Source organism: Ruditapes philippinarum, unplaced genomic scaffold, assembly GCF_026571515.1.
Source record: "Ruditapes philippinarum isolate M1 unplaced genomic scaffold, ASM2657151v2 ctg124_1_1_1_1, whole genome shotgun sequence".
NCBI lineage: Eukaryota > Metazoa > Mollusca > Bivalvia > Venerida > Veneridae > Ruditapes > Ruditapes philippinarum.
Window position 1 is genome coordinate 425,113 of NW_026866080.1, and position 13,440 is coordinate 438,552.

At 31.2% G+C, this 13,440-nt stretch overlaps 1 protein-coding gene across 1 annotated transcript in view; it reads right to left on the reverse strand.

Annotated features, from left to right (window-relative positions):
• Window positions 1-2,994: 2,994 nt before the first annotated feature.
• LOC132731255 (myosin-I heavy chain-like) overlaps window positions 2,995-13,440 on the reverse strand; it is a 138,261-nt gene continuing 127,815 nt past the window's right edge. The window contains 9 exon segments of the mRNA XM_060717414.1: window positions 2,995-7,244; window positions 7,919-8,038; window positions 8,620-8,703; window positions 9,402-9,485; window positions 9,487-9,571; window positions 10,715-10,782; window positions 11,245-11,364; window positions 11,777-11,877; window positions 12,222-12,306. Coding sequence (XP_060573397.1) covers window positions 7,065-7,244; window positions 7,919-8,038; window positions 8,620-8,703; window positions 9,402-9,485; window positions 9,487-9,571; window positions 10,715-10,782; window positions 11,245-11,364; window positions 11,777-11,877; window positions 12,222-12,306 — 927 coding nt within the window. The 3' untranslated portion in view covers window positions 2,995-7,064.

The following is a 13,440-nucleotide window of genomic DNA, read 5'->3' on the forward strand; positions in this document are numbered from 1 at the left end:
GAAAAAACATCAATTTTACGAGCCCACCATTCAAAAGCCATTTGACCTATTCCAATTCAAATTCAATTTTGTACAACTTGAGAGGGTCTTCTTTGCACATGAAAAGGCCTAAAGCCCTAAACAAGTAATATGTCTAAGGAGATTTCCGCGTGGCTTGGTCATTTTTTGCACCGGCGATTTCTTCTTTCTCTATGTAAATTCCGGGAAAAACATCATATTCACGAGCCAACCATTCAAAAACCATTTGATCAATTCCGTTGCAAATTTGATTTTGTACAACTTGAGAGGGTCTTCTTTGCACATGAAAAGGCCCAAAGCCCTGACCCAAGGAACATGTCCAGGAGATTTCCCGCATGGCTAGGTCATTTTCCAGCGATTTGCTTTTTCTGTATATAAATTTCGGAAAAAAAACATCAATTTTACGAGCCCACCGTTCAAAAGCCATTTGACCTATTCCAATTCAAATTCAATTTTGTACATTTTGAGAGGGTCTTCTTTGCACATGAAAAGGCCTAAAGCCTTAACCCAAGTAATATGTCCAGGAGATTCCCGCGTGGCTTGGTCATTTTTTGCACCACCTGATTGTTCTTTCTCTTTGTAAATTTCGTAAAAAACATCATTTTCACGAACCTACCTTCCCAAATCTTTTTGACCAATTCCGTTGCGAATTTGATTTTGTACAACTATGGAGGGTCTTCTTTACATGTTTTAAGTTTTAAAGCCGTAACCAAAGGAACATTTCCAGGAGATTTCCGCATGGCTTGGTCATTTTATGTACCGGGATTTGTTCTTTGTGTATAAAAATTTCGTAAAAAACATTATTTTCAAAAACCATTTGACCAATTCCGTTGCGAATTTGATTTTGTACAACTATGGAGGATCTTCTTTACATGTTTTAAGTTTTAAAGCCGTAACCCAAGATACATATCCAGGAGATTTCCGCATGGCTTGGTCATTTTTTGCACCGGCGATTTGTTCTTTTTCTATATAAATTTCGTAAAAAAACATCATTTTCACGAGCCTACCATCCCAAAACCATTTGACCAATTCCTTTGCTGATTTGAATTTGTACAACTATGGAGGGTCTTCTTTACATGTTTTAAGTGTTAAAGCCGTAACCTAATGAACATTTCCAGGAGATTTCCGCATGACTAGGTCATTTTCCGGCGATTTGCTCTTCCTGTATATAAAGTGTATAGATTTTCTAGAAAAAAATCATTATTTAGAGCCAATCGTTCAAACAGTGGTCTTCCAACTTCATATAAATGTAAATAAGTTCTGGTGTGTGTGACAAAAACGCGCTTGAGAGAGCTCGAATTTGCATGAATAGATCCTCATTTTGTGCAAAGAAGACCCTCCAAAGATGTCCAAAAACGAATCGTCATCGAAATCGAACAAATGGTGTTTGAACGGTTGGCTCTAGAATATGGTGTATTTTAAGAAAAATTATGCACTTTATATTGAGAAAGAACAAAACGCTAGTTCATAAAATGACCATGCCATGCGGAAGTCTCACGGACATATTACTTGGTTTAGGGCTTTGGTCCTCATTTTCTGCAAAGAAGACCCTTCAAAGATGTACAAAAACGAATCGACATCAAAATTAGACAATTGATGTTTTAAAGGTTGGCTCTAGAATATGATGTATTTTAAGAAAAATTATGCACTTTATATTGGGAAAGAACAAAACGCCGGTCCAGAAAATGACCATGCCATTCGGAAATCTCAGAGACATTTTATTTGGTTTAAGGTTTTGGTCCTCATTTTGTGCAAAGAAGGCCCTCCAAGGTTGTACAAAAACGTATCTGCAACGGAATCAGACAAAGTGTGTAATGGTTGGCTGTAGAATATGGATGTTTTTTTTTACGAAATTTGTTAGTCTATTTTTCACTTAAACCACTACTCGCCAGTCCAAAACGCGATAATTTTATGCGGGCCTCTTGCTATCATTATCCTTGCGGTAACTACATGTAGTTCTTGAGCCTTATATTGCTGTGAGAAGACCCTCTAAACCATCACAATCTCGTGTTCATTCCACATTTTTTAAGTATGTAGTGTTCATTTTACAATGGCTAACTGTGCATAAGTGATCTTGACCTTCAAGGGTAAATTATTGAATTTCAGTTAACGTGTCATAAGTTTGTTTTTATGTTCAGATTTATTTCATACGTTGACAAAAAAACACTTGTGAAACGGACATGCTGAATAATTCAAGCATGACCTTGACCTTTAAATGACCTCGACCTTCTGGGTCAGATGATTGAATTTTGCTTAAATTTTCTTAACTTTTTCATTTATTTATGGAAATAATTCAAACTTGGGACAAAACAGCAAGTGTGACTAGACAGACCTATTTAAATAAAAAGGAAAAAAGTGCTTGTTTTTTTTTTTAATTTCTTTGTAAGATTTGTTTGTTTATAGTAACAGTAAAAAATCAAGGGTTAGCCTCTCTTGTTTAGTTTTTTTTTTTTTTGATGCAGGATTGTAAAAGAAAATACAGATTGTTGTTTTGTTGATGTACATGAATATGTATTTCCAACAACTATCTTACATCACATTGTTAAGTTAAATGTCAGCGAAGTATAATATGTTACAATAAAAGATTTATATTGGTGGGGAATGTACCGGTATAGGGTGGCAGTAGGAATAGAAAACTTAAATTAAGGTCTTGTGGGTTATGAAGCAAAAGATCTCCAATTTACAAGAAATCTCTTCATGTATGGGACAACTGCAGGAGAATCAAACCTTGACCAAAAGATATCACTCGTTGTTTTATAAGCTAAAGCTTTCATAAAAGACCTGCCCAAGAACAGCATTTTAGTTTACTGTTTTGCAAAACACGAATATGACCCAAACTAATTCATGTAAAGGCTGACGACTATGTTCCGCCTTCACCTGCATAGAGGAAAATGTTGCCCTATGACTTTTACAGTGTTTGATGTGACTGAAAACTCAACCATTAAGAACATGAGAAAAACAACAAAGCAACTAAACTTGATTTATACAAAAGGATTTATTAAGTTATATATTGCATCAATTAAATTACATCTTATCACTTGAATGCTTAGCATACAATCATAGGAACATAAATCTACATACCTTGTAAACAGTTTACAATAAAATTACTATAAAACAGCATTCCACAAACACGTGGTTAATATATAAAATAAAATAAGACTTATATATATAAAAAAAACTTGAGGTTGTGGATCAGTCTGAATCTCTTGCGTCTAAATGGTTGATTCTGCATACTGATTTAAAATCAACCAATGGCTGACTTCTATTTCTTGACTGGTAACCAATCTTTGATTTGAAACTTTGGCATTTTACAAGCTAACAGTAATTACAAAAGAAATAAAAATCAAGTCTTCAATCATGTTTGTATTTTTACATTATATAGCCTAAGATAATTATGAAAAATTTACAGATTATCAGATGTTTTATTGAATGCAGACAAAAAACTTACAAATACAGAAATGTAAAAAAAAATGAAATTTTGAACGACTAGCAAAATGAGACTAGTGGAAAATTACACACACATGTATACAATATTTTCATTTCTTCTGTCATTATATTATTATCATAAAAAACACATTTAAATCCTTATTTCCTTAACAGTCACAAAAATATCTGAATTCAAATCTTTTCATTATGTGATGTGTAAAAAGATCCAGTGTAGTATTTCTACATGAAAGGTGTATAAAACAACACTCAACTTTTATGTTGTATTTTATAAAACAGTATGAAATTTTCATGCAATAGTGTGTAAAATGACAAGGTATTCTCACATCAATGATTGTAATGACATAGTACCGGGTATTTTCATGTACACGTAACAATGTCTGAAATGGCAAGGTATTGTCATGGCTTAATGTGTTAAATGATATGCCTCTTTGTCTAAAAAACAAATTTTCATTTAATTAACCAAATATATAAAATTACAGCTATAAATTTATCAACAGAGGCTTTCTTATTAAATGTACATGGTCAGGTTTCTATGTTATGCTTAACTTTTGACAAATCTACACGCTTAAAGCACAATAATAAGCTGAGCTTAATGTAAAAGTTGCATTATTGGTTAAGGTTTTAAAGCATATATAAAACAAGACCCGTTTAACAAAAACACCATGAGCTTCATATCTTTAACCAGTAATATCATGAATAAAGTATGACATCATAAATAAAATATGACATCATGAATAAAACATGACATCATATAAACCTTTGTTATGCACTACTTAATTTAGCTAAACTGAATTATGCCAAGGTGTAAACTATCATGAAAAGGCAATTACAACAATTTTTCTGTTAATCTAAAAATGAAATTTTAATCAGAGAAAGTTATTTTGAAAGACATGACATGTATTTGGGATACAATATACTAATATTAAGTTCCAGCATGTATATAAAAAGATTTTGTTAATTCTTTTTTTTTCTCTAAATTACCTTAAAATACTATGTATTTATTACATGTATATGATAAATCTTAAGAACCAATGGCTTCCGACTTTCCTTAAGTGTTTAATCATTTCAGCTAACAAAAAGATAGAGATAAATTCATAATTCTATCACAAAATACAACAAGTATTTTGATTGGCTGAATATATCAAAGATAACAATTGGCTCTTTGCTACCATTGGTTTACATTAGATTCAATCCAGCCAATCGCAGCATAGCTTTCAAATTGAGCATTAGATAGAAAACAGTTCATTTTCATTGGTTACAAAATGCGTAAGTTATTACAAGCAAGCCAATCAGAAAATGCTTTTGATATTAAGTTTATTTTTATTGAGCAGTTTAACCATCATAGCACATGTAGTAAGAGTTACATTTTGAAATATTTTGAATGGCGGCTACACAGAAAAAGTACATAAGCTAACAATTGCATAGATATTCTACAATTTAAAATAATAAAGATTGCACTTTCAAACACATAATGTACATACAATATCAAAAACATAAAAATGAAAGAAACAGGAATAACAATACAAAATAACACTGAGACATAAGTAGCGGGTTAAGCAACTACCAACAAGATAAGCTGTCTTATGTTTACATCCAATAGATGTGTACAGTGAAGCTATGACTGTAAAAATTTGATTGTACCAGTGAATTAGCTTGGAAAAACCCATATTTTCCATGTTCCTGATTACATTTATTGACAACTTGATAAGCATATAACCTGTTGAAACTAAAAGTGATTACCCTTTACCACCAGTATATTAGCACCAGGCCAGCCTGCACAGTCCACTAAATAACAAGTTTAGCACTTTAATGTTTTAATCATATACTTGTTACTATAAATAATTTCATTGAGAAATTCTCCTAACACAATATCAAGTCCATTTAAATTCAAAAGGGACCTTTTAAAATGTTATGCAAGTTGGCTTATTTTCTCTTATCATTTACTAAAGACAAAATAAACCCTTACACAACAATTAATATGGTAAGTCTGTGGAGCATGTGCCTGATTAAATTAAAAGAAACAAATTGTTAGCACAGCTAATCTCCAGTTGCTTGTCCCATAATCTTATGTCCCAGGTTGCAAATAGAAACAATTAAAATGGAATTATCAATGAATTGCAAATGTTGAAATAACTTTTTTTCATACCAATTGCTTATTTTTCATTCAGCTTTTGATATTTCTTGGTTAAATTTTGTTTGCAAAAATTTGTTAATCTCATAATGCTTTATTATTTTCTGATTTACAATAAATTAATAATATTTATTAACATATTAACAAATGCTTTATTTTTAATCATCACTGAGTCAGGAATTTTTTTTTCACGTTGCCAATTACCCTATACAATATTAGAAAACATGATAACTTGGATGATAAGAAAACAGCACAAGTAGTGACTGGTAATACATGTATGTAGCCATCACTCATTTATCCAGAAAATATTTTTTGACTTGCATTATTTAACGTGTTAACCCACAATCATCAAATATTATCCATTATTCATAAAAAAAACACTTGCAGTTCATTGAAATTCATATAAATACAAATAGCAAAGTTTGATCATTTGATCATAAAAATGGCAGAAAAAAAGTAAAATTTGACTGGTCAGAGATAGACTATCATATTTGCTATTACTGCTTACACGCTGCATGCCTCCAAATCTGCTAAAATATTTCAAGGAGATCAAACTTGAGAAAAATGTCCTAAGATTTAAAGAAAAGTAAAATGATTCAAGATTCATGTAATAATTCACATGTTATGCGAGATTAATAACTCATTTTTGCAGTATTCATCAGCATATTTCTACTGCGTGACTAATGCAGTAAGGGTCAATTTTACATATTTTGACCTCGGTTTTTTTGTAATTTACATGGATTGTGAGTGCTCTTTGCAATGTGTTAATGACTTTCTTTGATCACTTCAAAATATTTTACTTTTAAAATCATTTTCAAAATTTTCATGAAAATTAGCATGAACCTGGAGGCTTGCTGCTTTAAACAGATATGTACAATAGTCTTACATTCAGATGACATAAACTGTATAAAAATCATCTAATATGCATGACTGAGACAGACTGTTGACTGGTTTACTATTTGAGATTCAAACTCCATCTAATATCATATATTATGCTGCAAATCATGGTATCAGTCTGGGAACCAGACCTTTGCCCTGATTTTAAATATCAACCATATAAATTTATACCACCTACTATCACCAGCAGTGTATAATGACAAAATGCAACCTTTTTCAAAAGTGATAATTCTTTTAGTGATTTTTAAGTTGACAAATTTTATGCACATCATGAAATTACTACCTAAGGTAAAACAAGTTATTTTATTGTCATGGCTTTAGAAAACAAAAAATAAAATGAGAATGTATGATGGAATCTATAAATGGCCGTTATACTTCATTCGAATATTAACAATTTAATAACCTTTAACATATCTGAATTAGCACTAGGAAGTACTGGCAAAAATGTCCTCCTAACTTCTCAAATTCTAAAAAAAATTATGTAAAATGAATAGATAACACACAAATAAAATGACAAGAATATTTTCTTAAATAACATCACCGCCAAATCACAGTCTCTACTCTGAATCTGCTACGTTTTGTTCGTAATCAACATGGCCGACAAGAGCTCTTCATCATAGGAATCTATAAAAACACTTGATCTACAAGCTTTCTGTATCATGGAAGCATCCATTTTCTGCGGGGGAATTATCAATGAGCGATTCTTCAACTCTTCTGTGTATTCTTTGATAAGGTGTGCTACTTGGCTTGCCTGTAATGAAAATATATTTTAATCTTTTGGTTTTATAATAATAGAACCTATGGAATGCTACCAGCAAATACTGAAGCCAAAACGGTGCTACTTTTATTTCACTGACCTAAAAGCTTGCATTCACAGCATCTTGATAAAATTCCGCAAAATCAACATTTCAGATTAATTGGTGAGGCTATATATTTGCAAATTTAAACAATCAAATTCATACAACACCTAAGCACTTCGTGAGCATAAACTCTTCAATTTGCAAAATTTAATCCCTCAAAAACATTTCTGATTATATAGTTTATATGTCCACTTGATCACATACCGTCCCCATTTTTGTGACCGTAAAAATGGTATAGCATGGCTGTGCATATATTTTGACGTGACGTCAGTTGAGTAATACAAACAGAGCAAAGACGCCCTTAAAATAGTTATAGTATACTACAAGCACATCAATGAAAAACTTTACTTTTTTTGGGTATGTGATAAACAGAATAATATATTCGTGTTAGTTTATCAATGTTTTTATTGAACTCGTTGAATAAAATAATTATGCTCACCAAAGTCTTGCATAATATAATTTTATACAACTTGTTCAATAAATTTAGTATTGAATGTAAACACATTCAATATCCTCTATTTATAACCAACAGAGAAATGCAATATAGACTGGTGTGTATATTTACATGTGTAGTCTGGAACATGTATTTGGTCCCCTTGGCAACATCGCCAACTATCATCATAATACTGTTCAATGCTGGACTCGTGTGTAACACGTCCGTGTACTCATATGACTGTATCACTTTCTGTAACATAGAAATGACATAATGTGTAACAATCTATGAAGTTATTTCATCTTTTTTTCCTCAAAATAAAGGAAGTGCGTTTATCATAAATTCATTATAAAGATTCTCATTAGGTTATATGGTCATTCCTAAAACCAAACAACTGTTTATATTGTGCCATATAACATGTCAAAAATCTTAATAACTTATTTTAATACAAGAACGCTTTCTTTTAAGCCATTTTTTTCTATACATAAATTATGTAAATAATAATTTATGTCATAATATTTTTAGATAAGTTCCTTTACAAGTGCTTTTCCTGTTCAGTCTAAATGGGGAATAAAAATGTTGAATAAAATTGTTATATAAAGTGGAAAAACAGGTTACATTCTGCTTTGAAATCAAGGTCAATTATGAAGACAGGTGAATAGTCTGCCATACATTAAGCCAATTAAGAGAAAGGGCCAACTATTCTGCACTAGAAAAAGCCAAAATCATCAAACTTTACACTTCAAAATAATCAGGGAAAAGTTGATACCAAGAACATGAAAGTCATTGGTTCTTTATTATGCTAATCCATGATAAAGAGTAATCGTACTTACAAATGTTTTACATTCTAGCAGGTGTACTCCACGTTGTTCAACTGCTAGGAGCAGTGTCTTTGGCAAAGTGGATGTATAGGATTGCTGAAATATAGATCAAAATACCTCATTAATTTTTATTCCATAATTCTTTTTATATTAAAGTATCCCATTTATTTACCTTTGAAATACATCAAAAAAAGGTAGTATTTTGAAGACCTGCATATATACTGAGAAGTCAAAAGACTGTATACAATGTTTAAACAATATTGAAGTAGGAAAACTGGATCTACATATTGGTTTCATTGTATTAAGCAAGAGAGATTTCTATGGACAAACAGACAGATAACTCAGGATCTGACACATCACTATGTAAAAAACCCCAACCCTACAATTAGATGCATTAAAGTGACATTATGCTCATTTTTTCATTGTCAACTTGAACTGAAATGACTATACAAAATGTATATTTCAAAAGATTGTTAGAATGGTGATTGATTAACAAATGGTATTGGAAAATGTTTAGGATAAAATACAAATCTGCTTAAAATATAAAAAGACTGTCCCACTCTTTTTATTAATTGAACATTACAGGTTAATTCCTGTGGATATTTATAGAAATTTCCCTGGGTCATTTGAGTTCTGTATCGATCATGAGAATTATAAAATTGAAAGGAATTATGGCAAAATGCAAACTTATTTAGACTTTCACCTGTTCACTCACTTTATACCCTTTGATGGACATAATGTCACTTTAAGAAGCTAAAAAAATTAACATACAATAAACAGACAAAAATACTTACTGAAATATCAAAAACGGAAGCACCAAACAGAGGCCATGCTTTCAGGACCTCTATAAACTGTAGAACAGCTTGACTTGGCGTCAAAATCTGACAACGACTTGTGTAGTATCACTATATCTTCTATTCTTACATGAGGCCTCATGTCTCGTGGTAAGATACGCATCACTGAACTGTAAAATATATGCAATTTACACTAATAAAATTCTAAATAGCAAGCTAAAAATTAACTTGTTTTTTTCACCTGTAACATATATGTAAATAAAATAATTCTAATAGTGTGTTTTTTATATTAACTTAAACTACAATAAACTCCATTCAGTCAAACCTGTGAAAAAAACAGCCATGAAAGAGACAAAAAATGGTCATTATAGAAGAGTGGTCTTTATTTCAAGGTTACTTTATTTCATTTTATCAATAAAGGGTAATCAAAAAGTGGCCTTTATTTGCAGGGTTATCATTATTCAGAAGAGGTCTTTATCACAGGTTTAACTGTATTGATATTGTCTGTATCAATATACATTAATGTATTTCCTTATGTCTGCATTTGTTCCTGCCAGCTTTTATTATTATGTACTGTATATATCAATGTCCCATGTATACCCTTGTCAAGGTTCAGAACTGTTCACTATTTAAGGGAGATAGTGTGTAAGCGGCCAGATAGCTCAGTCGATAGAGCTGCAGTACGGTATTCTGAGGGTCCTGGTTTCGAGTCCTGGTCAGGCTGTACATTTTTCTCACCCCATGACATCCTAACGTGCATTTATATCCACAACACACACACATATTTTAACCCCTTTTAAGTGATAATCTTGCCATAGATAAGTATAAATATTAACATAATCTGCATATTTTATAACGGTTGGCATATCTAAAACAATCAGTCTTGACCAAGTTCAATAACTATTTAATAGGGAATATGCATAAAGTCATAAACACAATATAACTTTGTCACAACTTTATGACTCTCATGTTTTCAGTTTTGTATATTATAGCAGTATTAATATTCCAAGTTATTCAACTATACATGTAGCATTTAACAAGAAATTACTGTCAATTATAATGATATCAAATATCGATCCGGATCATACAAATACTGTCCTGGCTGTCCCCTGCATATTGATATAAGTTGTCAGTATGACTAAAACCAATAACAGATGCTCCCCAAAATGCCACATGAACAAACTAAAAAAAGTTAATCTTACTGTAAGAAAAAGTAAGAAAATCTATTTTAGCCTATTTTTAGCATCCTTATGAAGTAAAAGATACCAATAAAGTTCAAGAAATTTCTATTTTTGTACATTCATATCACATACCTATAATCAATATCACCAGGTTTGATTTCTTCACTTTCTGACTGGATTTTTAAGGCACAAAGACGCACCTGTACAAAAATAAACAAATTTTATTACTACATCTAAAATGTCAACATTGTAAGAAGTTTCTGAAGCAGTTATCACTCTTTGACTAGCGTACATCTACAATTAACTTCCTTTGATAACAAACCTGACTTGACTGTAGCAATTCAACATGATCGGAGAAAATTATAAAACAGACATTATTTTGTAAGGCATGACACATGGTATTAGGTTTGAATTACTTTTTAAATATTCAATATTTATTTCATTCCTTTATAAATTCTACTTCATAATACTGCATAAGAAAAGTAGTATTTTTTATTTTTAATACAACGTCCTAAAATAATTCAATTTCTGTTACTGTAACACGACCTGAGGTCAATGACTCAAATGCTAGTCATAAAATAACAACCCTACTATTGTTTTTATAGAGCTACGAATATAATATATTTAAAATAAAATGAGAAACAAAGCCTGTATAAACTTACAGCATCCTGTGGAGTTAAGGGAACTCTGTGTTCAAACACATCTTCTATCAACTGATGGAACACCAGGTCACATTCGACAGGGTCAATTGGGTTCAGATATGGCTCTATAAATAAACGTTTCTGAAATGGAAAAATATAACAAATATTCATATAAATCTTCTTTCAAGTATAAAGAGGATAATAATATCATTTTATTCAACTAGTCAAATAAATTCACTTATGAACTTACATGAATATATTTATTTTATTTATCACATACCCAAAATAAAGACTGTATAAAGTGTAAAAGAATCATTTTTCATTGACGCGCCTATAGTGTGACACTAACAGTCAGTGCGTCTTTACAGCATGTTTTTATAACGTCATGTCAAAATATATGAATGGCAATGCAGTACCATTTTTACTGAGTCGCAACAGCCGCACAGGTATGAGATAAAATATTATCTGATACAGGGTAAACAATTATATACCCTCGCACTCAAGGAATTCCCGTAAATAATCACAGAGCATAATATTATATGTGAAACAATACCTTGAAGACCAGCTTCATTTCTCGTGTAGAAGAACCTTTAGAAATCCTCTCCCATTTACTCAATGTGTCCGACATTCTCTCGTCTGCATTCATACATCGTTCTAAAATAATAAATGATCAACTACATTTATAGGATCTTACAGTATTTGTACATCAGAACTAAAAATCAAATAAAATAACATATCCTATTATTTCAATTCTGAACTAAGCACTTTCTTTTAGTTCTAATAAATTATAATATTCAAATGGGGGAAAGTTGGTAATTTTATCAATAAGAAGTATACATGATTGTATAACTTATGACAAAAAAAAAACATGGCTTCTTTCGCACATTATTTCAAGCTAAGGTGGGAACCTATGTTGAACAAATGAAGATTTTTAAGCTTCCTGGCTAGTGTCTTCAACATCCGAACCAATGGTAAAGGGGAAAAAAGGTTAACTATACCTGAAGATCCACTAGTGACCTCATACAGAGCAAAACATTCAGCATCTGACCTCATTCCTATCTTTGCTTTAACTGTTTTTAACACCTGTAATGATCAAAATACACCACTTTCAACTAAAAATTGATAAGTTATTTTTCAATATTTTGCAGGTTCATAACAATACTAACAAATTGTTTACCATCCCCCACTTAATAATGTGATGAATTTACACTCTATTCCTAATAATTATACATGTTCACCCTTTAAATGTGTTCTGAAACTATGGAAGGGCTATAAAATATTACTAGATCAGGTAAAAGTTTAGATACTCACCAAACAGAAGAGCACTTTAATACACTCAATTAAATAAATTCAATAAGTACATTCCTTACAATACAGATTCTCTATACATGCACCACATACACAGACTGATGTATTGAAACAATTGTTCATTATTCGAACTTCCATTACTATCCTTTCTTTAACCCTTAACATGCTGGTGTGTCTTTTAAATAAACAAATATTTAGACTGGCCTGGGTCTATACTGGTGACAAGAATCTAATCACTTCTGGTTTCAGTCATCAAAATACTTTATAAAATCATGTAACCTAGACGTTACAGGAAACCAGCCATAAATAATGGTAAACAAATGCAATTTTAAACCTTAACATCACCAAAATCACATTCATAAATGAAAAACAAAATCTGATCAATTTCTATTGAATACATTTATCTCTGCAACATGCTCATCTAACCCCGTGAGAATATATTATTACTAACTTGATACCCTGGTGCTATCTACGAAATTTGAAACTCGATGGAAAAATATACAAGCTGAATCTATTTCCAACAAAATTTATATCCTAAACATAACCTGATATCATGAAGGCCTGCCATTCATTTCTCACAGATTTGTTATTATGTCTGAAACTTTATATTGAAGCTTCAAACAAACTTGCAGAAAGAGTTAGTCTCTGAGGGGCAATAGCATTTGATGACTTTTCTGAATAAATCACTTTGAATCCATTGAATATGAAAATCATGTTTTAGACACAGTATTTGTAACACAACTTTTGTATGATAAAAAATTGGCAGATCTATGATCCTGCATAGGTGACCATGTGACCTGTCTGTAAATAACAAATGACTGTTAAGTGAAGATGAATCAGTCAATGGGAAATAACTCTGCTAAAATAATCCAAATAGGAATTTATTCATGATTAAAAAAGCTTTAAGCT